Source organism: Mchenga conophoros, linkage group LG2 (genome assembly GCF_057382185.1).
Source record: "Mchenga conophoros isolate Kocher_MC1m ecotype Shallow Benthic linkage group LG2, M_conophoros_male_GT1.1, whole genome shotgun sequence".
NCBI classification, from domain to species: domain Eukaryota; kingdom Metazoa; phylum Chordata; class Actinopteri; order Cichliformes; family Cichlidae; genus Mchenga; species Mchenga conophoros.
In genome coordinates this window covers 22,897,970-22,911,723 of record NC_140527.1, presented here as the reverse complement: position 1 = coordinate 22,911,723, position 13,754 = coordinate 22,897,970, and the positions used below count along the sequence as shown (strand labels likewise).

Here is a 13,754-nt window from a genome sequence, read left to right as displayed (position 1 = left end):
TTTATTTATTTACATAGGCAGGGGTTTCTCCACCAAATACTGAGTCATCAAATGCTTATTTCAGTCAGTGACATGGAAACAGTGTATGACTTTTAGGTAACGTGTTGGGCTTTTTCTGGATATTTGGTTAATATTCTGTCTCTCTCCATTAAAATGCAACTGCTATAAAATTACAGATTTTTTGCAAGAGAGCAAACTTAAAAATCTTACAAATCATCAGGGGACCAAATAATTATCCCCCAATGTTAGCTTCAATTTCCAAATGACGATCAGACAACAGGAGCTCAAATGTTCATGATCTTAATGAGCAAAGATGGAAGACCAAATCTTGGCAGCATCATTCTGTCTCTGTCACTATTTATATTTTTTGGCACTTCGTGTTTCAATATATCAATAACTTGCTGTAATAGTAAAATGAAAAACTTTCTTTCAGGTTTGGTGTGGAAAATTTTAATGGCTGGTGCTGCAACACTGACGATTACAGAACATTTAATTTAGCGAAACTGCAAACAAAAAGGATATTTTTTAAAAAGGGGCCTTTAATTAAATTATGTGTGAATAAAACATGTAGATACAGATTAGGAATTTCAAATATTCAAATGAAAGATTCTTAACCATTAACAGTTTGTGATTGAATATCTGCAGCGTTAAAAGGATCACCTTTTATGTTACACAAAGGAAGTGCATGTCTAAAGCTTTGATTTCATTCATTTTCATAAATTTCTTCTCAGGTTTACCAATGTCTACATAATTTAATCAGGGACAGCAGCAATTTACTTTTCTACCTAATGTTTCTTCAGCGTTACAAAACAGTACCGTAGAAAAGTGAAGTATTCTTCCAAAATATACACACACTTCAATAAAATTTTACTTCCTCTTAAGGTGTCCCATAAAACAAAAAAACAAGCACATTTTAATAGTTTCAGGTAGAATTACACAAACACAAAATAATAATATTAATAATAATAACAATAATCATTTTACACAAAATACAAAATATGAAAGAGGAGGTTGTAAATCTTATGGCAGCACAACAATTACACGACTGCACTTGAAGCTAGCAGCATTTCCCTAAAATGCTCTCAATTAAAAAATAAAAAAGGAATAAAAGTGGGGACCATAAAAGCAATATTCTAATTCAAGGTGAAGCTGGGATCCATTCTATTAAACCCAGACGTGATTCTTTCTCAAGCAATCGAATGCAAAAAAATTGAAACCTTTGCGTGTCCATGCGTGGTGATTCAAACACGGGATTATCACGTTGGGTGTATCCTCAGGGACCCTGAGCAAGCCGATTATATTCTCATGACACAATACAAAGCAATGAAATATAACATCAATGCTAAATGGAAATGAAATAACCAAATGTTGAAAACTGTTACGAGGTGCTCTTCATGCTTTGTACTTCTCCTTCCCTGTTTCACTAATGACGCAGATATGCTGGAACAGAAAAGAAAAGAAAAAAAATACACTTAATTCTGTCAGAGATGTATAAAGAGAAAAATAGTTTTAAAATATGAGTTACAGTACTAGGAAAAAGTCTTGAGCCACTTCTTATATTTTGCTAGGAAATTAGGAAACGGCTGTAGCGATTGACAGAAACGAAAACAGAAATGGAACTACAGAGAGCAAAAACAGAGTTTGTACAAATGCAACAAACTTGAAAGTCAATATTTGTTATGACCACGTTTGTTCTTCCACACAGCCTGAATTCTTATGCTGAAAAGTTAAGCTATTCTTGGTATTGTATACTGGATCAAAATCTGACTTTTCTAGGTTCATAATAATGTCCATTAGTTTCCCATCCCCCTGAGCCATGGATTGCATTTATATAGCGCTTTTCAAGGCACCCAAAGCGCTTTACAATTCCACTTCATTCACACACTAGTGGAGACAGCTACAGTTGTAGCCACAGCTGCCCTGGGGCAGACTGACAGAAGCGAGGCTGCCATATCACGCCATCGGCCCCTCTGGCCAACACCAGTAGGCGGTAGGGTAAAGTGTCTTGCCCAAGGACACAACGACCAGGACAGAGAGCCCGGGGATCGAACCGTTGACCTTCCGGTTACAGGTTCCCATCCCCCTGAGCCACGGGGCGACCTTTTCAATATACAGATCAACTACCTGGGAACTGGGCAACACGGTGGTTAGCACTGTTGCCGCACAGCAAGAAGGTCCTGAGTTCAATTCCACCATCAGGCCGGGATCTTTCTGTGTGGAGTTTGTTCTCCCCGTGTTTGCGTGGGTTCCCTCCGGGCACTCCGGCTTCCTCCCACCGTCCAAAGACATGCAACTTGTGGGGATAGGTTAATTGGATAATCCAAATTGCCACTAGGTGTGAATGTGAGCGCTAATGGTTGTCTGTCTCTCTGTGTTAGCCCTGCAACAGACTGGCGACCTGCCCAGGGTGTACCCTGCCTCTCGCCCTATGACAGCTGGGATAGGCTCCAACACCCCCGGCGACCCTGAAAAGGACAAGCGGAAGCGAATGGATGGATAGATGGATGAACTGCCTGGGAAATGGAATCAGTTCTTGACCCTGACAGGCCGGTCAGCTCTGACTACCAGATGATCTGTTTCGTGTATGTACAACACATACGCACACGCACACAGTGGTGCTGGGAAATAGTTGTGCAAAATCTTACTGCCACATGCTAATATGTTGCTTAAGCTCTTCACTGTGAGATCAATTGAAACAAAAGCATCAATAGAATTCATAACAAATCCAATAATACACTTAAAATCACCCAGCTGAACGTGGACATTTTAAAGAATCTGACAAAGTCAAAGTGCCTAAAGCTCAAACCATCCAGAACTCAGAGCCAGCCACAAGCCAGCGGCCTCAGTATGAGCACAGGGCCGAGGCAGTTATGAAGAAAATTATAAAGACAAGTGGAAAAAACAAAGACTTGAAACTGATATAAGAACAAAACTGATATTTGTTTTGTTCCCGTTTTGTTTGGTAAGGTAAAATGTGTCAGGTGTTTCTGCGACAGGTTCCCATAAAGATATAATTTAAAATCAGTTCTTTGCCAAGTCGCCTGCAATGTGAAGAGTCAGCACTGGTTCATCCCTTGAGTTGGGTGCGTTTTTATGCTTGATTTATTCATAGGTTAGTGTTAAATGGCTGGTTAAACTGGGTCAAACTGTTAATGAATACCTTTTGAGACAGGCTGCTAGTAACAAAGTGTCTAAAGACAACCTCTGGAATGAAAATGAGTGAAAAAGAAGCCAATGTCTAAAGAAAATCTTTGAGAGACCTTCAGAAAACCTGGAGAACTATGGCCCAAGACCATTTTAAAAACTTACAATAAAGTCTAAAAGGCTTGCAAGCAAAAGAAATGAAATATTAGAGGGCTCAAGACCTTTACACGATACTGTTTATCTCTTTCAAATACTTACGTTTAGATCTCTAAAGTACTCGTTGTAGTCTAGTGCATAACCCACCACAAATTTGTCAGGGACCTCAAACCCTACATCTGGGAGAAAAAGAAAAAGAACACGTGAAGCTTTTCTTACATCTTCATTGTTGCAGTTTAACAAACTGTTCTATGAGCTGAACTTCAACCAAAGTCTGTTAGGAATTCACAAGTTACAAATAATCAACTCACAATCCGGTCGGTAGCCAACACTTCTTGGTGTTCTCTTCACCAGCAAACTGAAGACACAAACCAAAATGACGATAAAAATCTGCTCTAGCTGCTTAAAACCCCTCAGCCTGAAACATACCAGTCTGAAGCAGCTTTCCAGTAAAACTCCAGCAGTTCAGTGAAGCCATGAATTACCTCGCTACTTTGACCATTTTAGGATTGTACTGTTTGAGGAGCTGCAATAGCGTCTTCATCGTCTTCCCTGTGTCGATAATATCCTAGAAGCACAAAAGAGGAGCACAGATAAGCACTACTGGAAATAACAGCTGCCTACTTTAATACAGATGAAAAACAGTACGTACCTCCACAATCAAGACATTCTGTGTGCAAGAAAAAAGAAAAAGCCATTAATCAAGTGAAAAACAAGTCATCTTAAAATGCAACTGAGCTGAGTAGGAGAGCTGTGGTCTCCTGATTACACAGGGAATGCTTGCAACAGTGCAAAAGGCTGTAACTATGTGGGAGCTGTTTTACTTACAACCACATAAACAGGCCTGTTTTAAATTAATGTAAGATATTTGGGAAATGATTACATGAAAACAATAGCTTTGCTTAAATGTGGATATATTTCTTTCAAATATCTGCTCATCCTGACTGCTAGCAACTTTAGATTGGAGAAAAAACAAGGGGGTAAAAACCAGCCTTTAATATTTTTAATCATGTCAGTAGCGTTTTAGCTAGCTGTCTTTACCTTGCCTGTCAGAGTAGACAGGTCGTCTCCACCGATTACTTTGATTTCACCCGTCGACTGGTCATTCTGTGCAGACAAAAATAGGAAAAGAATAAAGGAAACCTTCAGACTGGCAAGAAAGAGTCTTTCACAGGGCGGCACAGAGTCGTGCAAAAGACCAGACAAAAGCCTGTTCTAACGTTTGAGTCTAAGGTTTATTTTTTAGCATCTGGCGGCTCTTTTTTACTTCTCATCCGTAATATAATCTGCTCTTTCACGTGGTTCAGTTTATTTTGAAAAGTCTAAACAGGATCTTGAGCTTTATCGTGAAAGGTTTATGTGGAACATAAACAAGTGGACACACAATGGTGTTACCGTCGTTATTGCTAACCACAACGCATAAAAACAGGCGCTTGTCTGTCCGTAGTGTGGTTATATAAACTATAAGAGAAATAGAGAACTTTAAGAAATTAATATAGCCACTACAGTGACCATCAAAACGGTGAAAAAATATTGTCGTAAACAGTTTATTTTGCGACACCACGAAACAAACGATAGCGTAAAATGAAACGATAGACGTTTTTATATCGTCATCCGATATATATCGTTATATCGAACAGTATTCTGGAGTCAAATATGAGCCCAACTGTATGACAGCTAAAGCTTGCATGATGCAATGGGACAATGATTCCAAGCACAGCAGCAAAACTACAACAGAATGGCTGAAAAAGAAAAATCAACGGCTCAGTCAAAGTGCAGACCTCAACCTGACTGCAATGCTGTGGCAGGAGCCTAAGAGAGCTGTGCATAAACAAATGGACTGATGCAACAAGAAGGTCAAAGACAGAAAGTCCAACCATGAAGTCTGAGGCTGAAAATGATTAGAAACAACATTTATGGGTTGTTTTGCGTTCATGCAGTTTCTTCATTGCTCTAGACAGACTTCATATTTTTTGTTTATTTTATTTTAATAATTTAATTGATGTTAAGGCTTTATATTTCCAGGCATCCCCAGTGGGCTGACTGAAAGACACCAGCATTGCCTCATACGACCATCATTTATTTGCCGAATCCTTTCCCTACTGTGCTGTTTTGCATTTTACTTTTATAATTTAAGCAACTTTTAATCATCAGCCAAACTTTTTAGTTTATTTCCACTTTTTTTAAGTGTATACTCTAAGAAAAAGTTCCAAGAGGCTTTGGTGATTTAAAGAAAAACTATAAGACAGATCAATTACATAGTAGCTCTTGAGGCGTATGAAGTCGACCGTCATTGGGATGGAGCGGTCGCTGTTCCTGTTCAGAGCCTTGATGTAGTCGAGCAGGTCTGCGAAAAACTTGTAGCCCCCTTTCAGCACACAGAGAGCCACGATGTGGTGTCCACCCATTTCCTTCATGATCTCTCTGGCCAGCCTCTCAGTCCTGATATCACACGGTTTGGGGAGCAAGAAATAGAGGATAGTGACCTCAGTGTTCTGCAACAGTCAGCAGAAGTTGTCATTTCTTTTCAGTTTCTGTCAGCAAGCAAATGTTTCTGAAAGATTTCTGATTGCTGTAAGTTTGTCTGCATTAATCAGTGAATCCAGGTTTAACAGAGCACTTTCATCCACCACTTGCAGGAAATCTCTGGCAAGTCATAGCTGTATGAATGGGACCACCCACCTGTCCAAAATGAGTCCATGTGGGATATAGACCCTCTCCAGGTCAGCAGCATAATGCTTTGGTATGCAGAAAAGGTCCAAGTCATAACCCTGCTCCTCATCACTGATCTGAAAATAATAATAAGAAAAAACATTAGCACAAAAGAATTGAAAGAAAAATTTCAGGGGGGGATTACCAAACAAGGAGCATTGGGGGGGGGGGCCTCACCTGACACAGGGCAACCAAGGTGAAAGAGATCAGGTTAATGGAAGTCTACTTTCCCACGAATTTTGCTGCCACACTAGTTTATCTGCCTCATTTTACCACCTAGGGCCACACTGAGCCGTCTCAAGAAAAAAACCCTGGATTCTCAGAAAGAGGAAGTTTTCCAATTTGGACATCATTAAAGCGTCAATGAATCATTCCTTTGTTGCTGCTGAAGGTCTCCTCACAAACATTTTGTCCAGCAAGATACTGCCATCTGATCTCCTTCCAGAAGTGTATGCCTCTTCCTAAGGAGGTACTTGGTAATTTGTAAAATTACATTTTATGCTGCAGGTCAAACAGCAGACCACAGGAAACCAAACAACATGACTGGCATCATGTGACAGCTGCAGCACAGAGTTCGAGGAGTCGTGGGAGGGATGAGAAAAACTGAGAAAGGGACGGTGCAGAATTTGAATCAAATACAGGAATGAACGCACCAAAACTCTGGATAACACGGTTCCCATTCTCGTGCCACATGCAGCTACACTGAAATAAAGCCTTTCCCTTTAGTCCTGCTGACATGTGGGTCAGTTTGTGAACTCTTGATAAAGGCTGATACAAAGCAGATGTCATCACAGTCACATGATTAGAAAGAGTATGTTCCACTGTTACTCACAGACTTGCCGTTTGTTTTAAAGACGTATTCGGTTCATTTCCTGCTTCGTATATTCAAGAACTCAGAAATCTATCATACCAAACAAAAACAATAGAACAAGGAAAAACAAATCAAGAAAACATAGTTGTATTTGCTTTATTTGTGGGCATTTTACCCTTTATTGGAATGGGCGGTGGAGAGAAGAGACAGGAAAGTATGGAGAGAGGAATGGGGATGAAATGCAGGAAATAAGTCAGCAGCAGGCTTGAAACCAGTACTCTAAAAGTACTCTAGCCTTCAGTAGGAGTCTCCTAGTCAACCATAATTTCCCTCTTGATTAGAAATGGCAGCTATTTTAAAACCCATATACATTTAAAGCCCAAAAATAATTCAGAAAATGACAGCAGACAGCACAATTATGTGCAACAAATAGTATTATCAGATATTCTAAAACAGTCATAGAAACACCTTAATAAATACGTACCCCTGTAAACACACAATGATTTGGAAATGTGCTTACAGACTAGCCCTGGTCAGGAACAAAGGTAATACAACTAGCAAAATGTCATTCTGCTGGTGCAACATCCTTTATCTATAGAGGACAAGGAGCAGATAACAGTGAAAAGAAACAAACTTCTTTCACATACATTTACCTAATATTTTAAACTTAAGCTATGTCTCATATAACTGCTGTTACAAAGCATCAACATTTATCAAAACGCAGAAAAACAAATCCAGTGATCCAGACTGTGGTCAAAGGAATGATGACCTTTGTGCTTGCATATTGGTCTATGTTTGACAACTTGTCAATTTTTCTTTCAATGTGATTAAGACAACAGCACAGTAAAAAGATACATTTTAGCCAAATGGACACTTTGCTTTATTATCTGTGTCTGCAAATGTTTTGGGAAATCTGTTTCCCAGAAAGGATCACAAGTACACTGGGCTTAAAATGCTGGCAACAGCCTGAAAAACAGCACACCGGTTATCTATTTACTGATCCTAGTGTAGGGGCCAGGGTAGCCTGTAGTACAGTGCACAACACAAAACACACACCAACAGATCCAGTAAGGTAGGACCTTGTATTTTGACTCAGAATGATGTAAGAAAAAGTAAATGTTACTTATCTTTTGTTAACAGCTATTTCAGTCCATCTGTGTGTCTTTTCTTTAATCTTAAAAAAGCTTAAAATTCAGTACAGCTTGGGACTTTTTCCAGAAGCAGAAGAGAACTTTTTCCATCTGTGACATCAGCTCTGCAGCGCAGACATCCACACCAACATATTTGATGTAATGTCACACATACTGGTGGTGAAATCGAATTTATTTCATTGCTGGGCCAATTTAATTTTCCACAATGCAATCACTGTACACCACCAAGCAGCTCTTCTACAGTTAGCTACTTTATATTTCAGACTGAAGTGGGCAAATCGAGCCAAATATCAGTAGCAATACTAGTATTGGTATGGGCTCAATACTAGCACAAAAGGATCTATACTTTGACTTGTGCTAAATTCATTGTTTATTTGGAAATGGGTATAAAATATTTATTTATAGCCTATAATACATTTAAACAACAGAACTACTTATGACGTTGATTACTTATGATGGAAGGTAAAAATCACAGTGATTTGGTTGTCATTAAAATGTATTTAGAATTGTCAAATTAATGATGACATCTCCACTACTCTCCTCTCCATCAGCTGCCTTTACGAGTGAAAAGTATCGGTATGTGTACTGGCCCTGTATTTACTTGGTGTCGGACTGATACCAAACTGCACGCACACTCGGGATCCTAAAGGGTTTAAAGACACCACATTCTCATACAAGTGTGGAAGCAAGATTTATACAGAGGTCTAAAGCCGCCCCAACATATTCGTATAGTACAGAAATACCACAATAGACCCATTTCTGTAATATACTTACATATCTATATTATTGCTAATATATATTGTAATATATCTATATCATGGCTAAAGCACTTCTGGATGGATGAAAACTGCATTTCGTTGCCCTGTACCTGTGACATGTGCAATGACAATAAAGTTGAATTCTATTCTATTCTATTCTACACCAACATAAACACAGTGCCGTGCACCGTTACTTAGGAGCCACACTTAAAGGGCGCGTGCTCTAACACGCCCCCTTCTTTACCCCCTCGTTCGTTTCGAGCACTTTGTTATTTTGTATAATGGTTCTGCTGACAGACGCATACACCCACACGTTAGTGGGTCCACCGCTTGCGTCACGTACGTAAGGCATATGTGGAGCGCGTGTCTATAGAGCGCCACAGGCCAAGCTGTATTGAATACAATATCCATGCAAAATAAATAAAGTAAAATACAACAAAAAGTTACCGATGTGTGAGTGGTGAAGAGTACTCAGTCCACACAGGTAGCTATCATCTAATAACTGCGGCTAACAGCCCGTCCACACACAGCGTGTTTGGCTGCATGCAGAGGTAACCTCCAACCACCTTCTGTCTCTTATTTCACTTGGGAAGAACTTACCACCACACAGGAGCTGGAAGTCGCCATGTCCGTGTCAGTCCCTGCCGTTAACAACGTGTGTACTCCAAGGTGCGGACTTCAGACAGAAAACGCTACAGCGTATCCTCAGCTTGATCTCGCGGACTCTTCACCCTCGCGACAGCGTACACATGGAGCAGATAGCTCCGCTGCTACCAGAGGTGTCTGTCTTCTTCCGGGTTCGCGCCTCTGCTGCTGTCCCGTTGCAAGCACGTGATCGTACGCACAAGGGCGGCGGGCAAATCGAAAAATGCGGGGAGGGGTCAACTCCTCCCATCGTACATAGGCTGTTGGAGAGCTGCCAATCAAAGAACAAAGCTCCGTCGAAATCCAGCGAACCCGAGTTTAAGAAGATTCTATTGGTCATAGATACACGATGTTGCACACACCCACCCAACACTTCAACCAATGACCTCGCTTAAAGTTGCACTAATGAAAGAGGCTACCTTTTTAGGCGAAGCTGATCATCATTCAGGACAGGGTGTTAACCGTTAACTTCTTCATCATCTTCTTTCGGCTGCTCCCCTTCTTCCATCTCACTCATCTCACTCCATCTCTAGCATCCTCATACCAGCCCTCTGCAAGTTCTCCTCCACTACATAATCTTCTCTGTGGTCTTCCTCTTTTCCTCCTGCCTGTCAGCTCCATCTTCAGCATCCTTTGTACAGTGTATCCACTATCTCTCCTCTGCACATGTCCAAACTGCCTCAGTTTTTCCTCTCTAACTTTGTCTCCAACCTAAGCTGTGCCTCTGATGTACTAAATTCTAATCCTGTGCATTCTGGTCACTCTCAATGAAAGTCTTAACACCTACAGCTCACTCTCCTGTCTTTAAGTCGGTGCCACCTTCTCCAAACCATAATTCAATTTTCAATTCAATTTTATTTATATAGCGCCACATCACAACAAAAGTCACCTCAAGGCGCTTCATAGATACAGAGAAAAACCCAACAATCATATGACCCCCTATGAGCAAGCACTTTGGCGACAGTGGGAAGGAAAAACTCCCTTTTAACAGGAAGAAACCTCCAGCAGAACCAGGCTCAGGGAGGAGCGGGGCCATCTGCTGCAACCGGTTGGGGTGAGAGAAGGAAAACAGGATGAAAGACATGCTGTGGAAGAGAGACAGAGGTTAATAACAGATATGATTCAATGCAGAGAGGTCTATTAACACATAGTGAGTGAGAAAGGTGACTGGAAAGGAAAAACTCAATGCATCATGGGAATCCTCCGGCAGCCTACGTCTATTGCAGTATAACTAAGGGAGGATTCAGGGTCACCTGGTCCAGCCCTAACTATATGCTTTAGCAAAAAGGAAAGTTTTAAGCCTAATCTTGAAAGTAGAGATAGTGTCTGACTCCCGAATCCAAACTGGAATCTGGTTCCACAGAAGAGGGGCCTGAAAACTGAAGGCTCTCCCTCCCATTCTACTTTTAAATACTCTAGGAACAACAAGTAGGCCTGCAGTGCAAGAGCGAAGTGCTCTAATAGGGTGATATGGTACTACAAGGTCATTAAGATAAGATGGGGCCTGATTATTTAAGACCTTGTGAGGAGCAGGATTTTGAATTCTGGATTTAACAGGAAGCCAATGAAGGGAAGCCAATACAGGAGAAATATGCTCTCTCTTTCTAGTCCCTGTCAGCACTCTTGCTGCAGCATTTTGGATTAGCTGAAGGCTTTTCAGGGAGTTTTTAGGACTTCCTGATAATAATGAATTGCAGTAGTCCAGCCTGGAAGTAATAAATGCATGAACTAGTTTTTCAGCGTCACTCTGAGACAGGATATTTCTAACTTTAGAGATGTTGCACAAATGGAAGAAAGCAGTCTTACATATTTGTTTAATATGTTCGTTGAAGGACATGTCCTGGTCAAAAATTACTCCAAGGTTCCTCACAGCATTACTGGAGGCCAATGTAATGCCATCCAGAGTAAGAATCTGGTTAGATACCATATTTCTAAGATTTTCAGGGCCGAGTACAATAACCTCAGTTTGATCTGAATTAAGAAGCAGGTTTCACAAATCACCTCTAACACTCGACTCCACCCACTCCTACCCTGCATGCACTCTGTTCTTCACCTCTTCTCTGCATGAGTGGGAGGCAGGTATAAACACGTGCATTGCTTTGACTTACGTTCATTCTTCTCCTCTCCAGTACAAACCTGCACCTCTTCAGGCTCTCCTCCACCCACCTTCTACTCTCACTATGGATTTGTATTCTCTGTGAAAATCATAGTCCGTGCAGACTCCTGCCTGACTGCATCTGTCTTCAGTACAAACAAGTAGGGGTCAGAGCTGATAATTGATTTAATCTCACCTCCCCACCTTGAACCCATCTGTCCTACTGCACAGCTCACAACCGTCTTACTGTCCTCATACATGCCCTGCACCAGCCCTACATACTTCTCTGCCACTCTGGAATTCCTCACTGCACGCAGCAGTTCTATACTAAGAAAAAATGCAGTTTTATGCTGCAACTCCCCAAATGCACCCCCTGAAAGACATCTTTACCTAAGAATTATTTATTGGTGGCACTGCACTTAATTGGTTTAGGTCTTATTTGTCAAATAGAACTTTCTCTGTCAGCCTTCTCGGTTACGAATCGTCTTCTGCTCCTCTGTCATGCGGTGTCCCACAGGGCTCAATTTTAGGGCCACTGCTCTTTTTACTGTATCTATTGCCTCTGGGTTCCATCCTTAGAAGGCATGGGATCTCATTTCATTGTTATGCCGATGACTACCAAATTTATTTGCCATTAAAGTACAAGGATGGCATCTCCATAAAACCTCTTTTGACATGTCTAGATGACATTAAAGCTTGGTCGGCTCTAAACTTTTTAAATTTTAATTAAAAGAAAACAGAAGTGTTGGTGTTTGGACCCAGTGGTCCTTGCGAGTGGTCCTCTGTAGATTTGGGACTCCTGGAAGTCTATTTTAAACCTTACTGACCTTGGTTTTAAGTTGGACAGTGATTTTAAATTGGACAACCAAATCAGAGCAGTGGTGAAGTCCAGTTTTTATCATTTAAGGCGACTGGCAAGAGTAAAATCTTTTCTTTCGAGGCAGCACCTTGAAACAGTGATCCATGCTTTTATTTCTTCCTGCCTGGACTACTGTAACTCACTTTATGTGGGGGTCAGTCAGTCATTGCTCTCATGTCTGCAGCTTGTTCAAAATGCTGTTGTGATTTATGGTGACAACCGAACAAAACACCCATTGTTGTGTTACATTATTGTGAAACCTGTTTTTATGTGTAAGTCACAATGTCTGCACACCCTAAAATTCTGTATATAAGAATATAATGACAGGTCAAAATGTAAGTGGGAAGTAGTTGAGAATTACAGACATATTAAAACCGTTTCTTTCCGTGGTCATTTTGTCACAATGATGGAAGAAATCCTATAGTCACTTGTTGACTTTCACTATAATACTACAACTCAGTTTATTAAAGACCCATCAATGATTTTCTTAGGAACAAGTGTACATGACTGTTCTTCTGAATTAATTAGATCTTATAGTAAAGTAGTACAGCCACAAACTGAGAGAATACAACTGTGTTCATTTTTCATACAGTTATGTCTGATGGTATATGGAGGGTGATGTGACTTTGGCTCTGTACGCGAACGTAATAGATTTTCCAATGAAGGAACTGAGATGCATTGGAAGCATAGCCTTTGGCTAAAACGTATTACATTTACCACAGTCCTCAATCAGCAGTGTCTGGAAATTATGACCACCATCAAAGAACGTGTGCAGCCTTTACTGAAGCTGTGTTCAGTTGTTTGTTTCAGCGTTTAGTTTCAAGTGAACTACAGCTGGATTGGGCTGAGATTCATTGCAGAAATTCTTGTGTTGCTTTTTCATGATATTTTAAGTCACTGTCCATCTTTTCTGCAAACTTCTGCCCAATAACCTTTGCTGAATTTGTCTATATTTGAGCAGACAGCTCAGGACTGATCAGGCTGCTTCTAACTTCTGTCAGATCATCAGTAAACACCACAGACCCAATCCATTAGAAGCCATCATGCTCATTCCTCACACTGCCATCATTTCTCTGTCCATTCCCTTACAGGCTGATTTGAGTTTCATTTGTGCTGTTTCAGAGCTGTTTGGGCGTCTTTAGTTGTTGTTTTTTTAGCCAAGTTTAATCTGGCTTTTCTAATCCTCAGACTGATGATTTGTTTGTAACTTGTGGCGAACACTGTGGATTTCCACTCATGGCAGTCTGTCTTTATGATACACTTTCCTCGTAGACACCGTTCTTTACTTGGCTTCCTATCAGGGGTTTTTATTTTCCATGGAAATGATCTTGTAATCACTCATTACTGGGTTCTTCAACAAGATTCAACAAGCAGCTGGAAACATTTCTTGAGAGATTTTGGTCCATGTTGACATGACGACAAC

At 40.6% G+C, this 13,754-nt stretch overlaps 1 protein-coding gene across 1 annotated transcript; it reads right to left on the bottom strand.

Moving 5' to 3' along the window:
- Nucleotides 1–434: 434 nt before the first annotated feature.
- On the bottom strand, nt 435–9,551 carry hprt1 (hypoxanthine phosphoribosyltransferase 1). The gene is made up of 9 exons (XM_085288583.1): nt 9,333–9,551; nt 5,983–6,089; nt 5,559–5,742; nt 4,342–4,407; nt 3,953–3,970; nt 3,786–3,868; nt 3,612–3,658; nt 3,403–3,479; nt 435–1,440 (listed from the first exon to the last, which is right to left on the bottom strand). The coding sequence occupies exons 1-9, from the start codon at nt 9,357–9,359 to the stop codon at nt 1,393–1,395; spliced, it is 657 nt and encodes a 218-aa protein (XP_085144709.1). The 5' UTR covers nt 9,360–9,551; the 3' UTR covers nt 435–1,392.
- Nucleotides 9,552–13,754: the final 4,203 nt, after the last annotated feature.

Excerpts from the sequence above, each read along its gene's own strand:
- hprt1 (XM_085288583.1), bottom strand. The coding sequence starts at position 9,359 with ATGGCGACTTCCAGCTCCTGTGTGGTG. Across the intron at positions 6,090-9,332 it reads CTTCCAGCTCCTGTGTGGTG|ATCAGTGATGAGGAGCAGGG; the intron begins GTAAGTTCTTCC and ends TATTATTTTCAG. Across the intron at positions 4,408-5,558 it reads TACGCCTCAAGAGCTACTAT|AATGACCAGTCGACGGGTGA; the intron begins GTAATTGATCTG and ends TTGTCTGCACAG.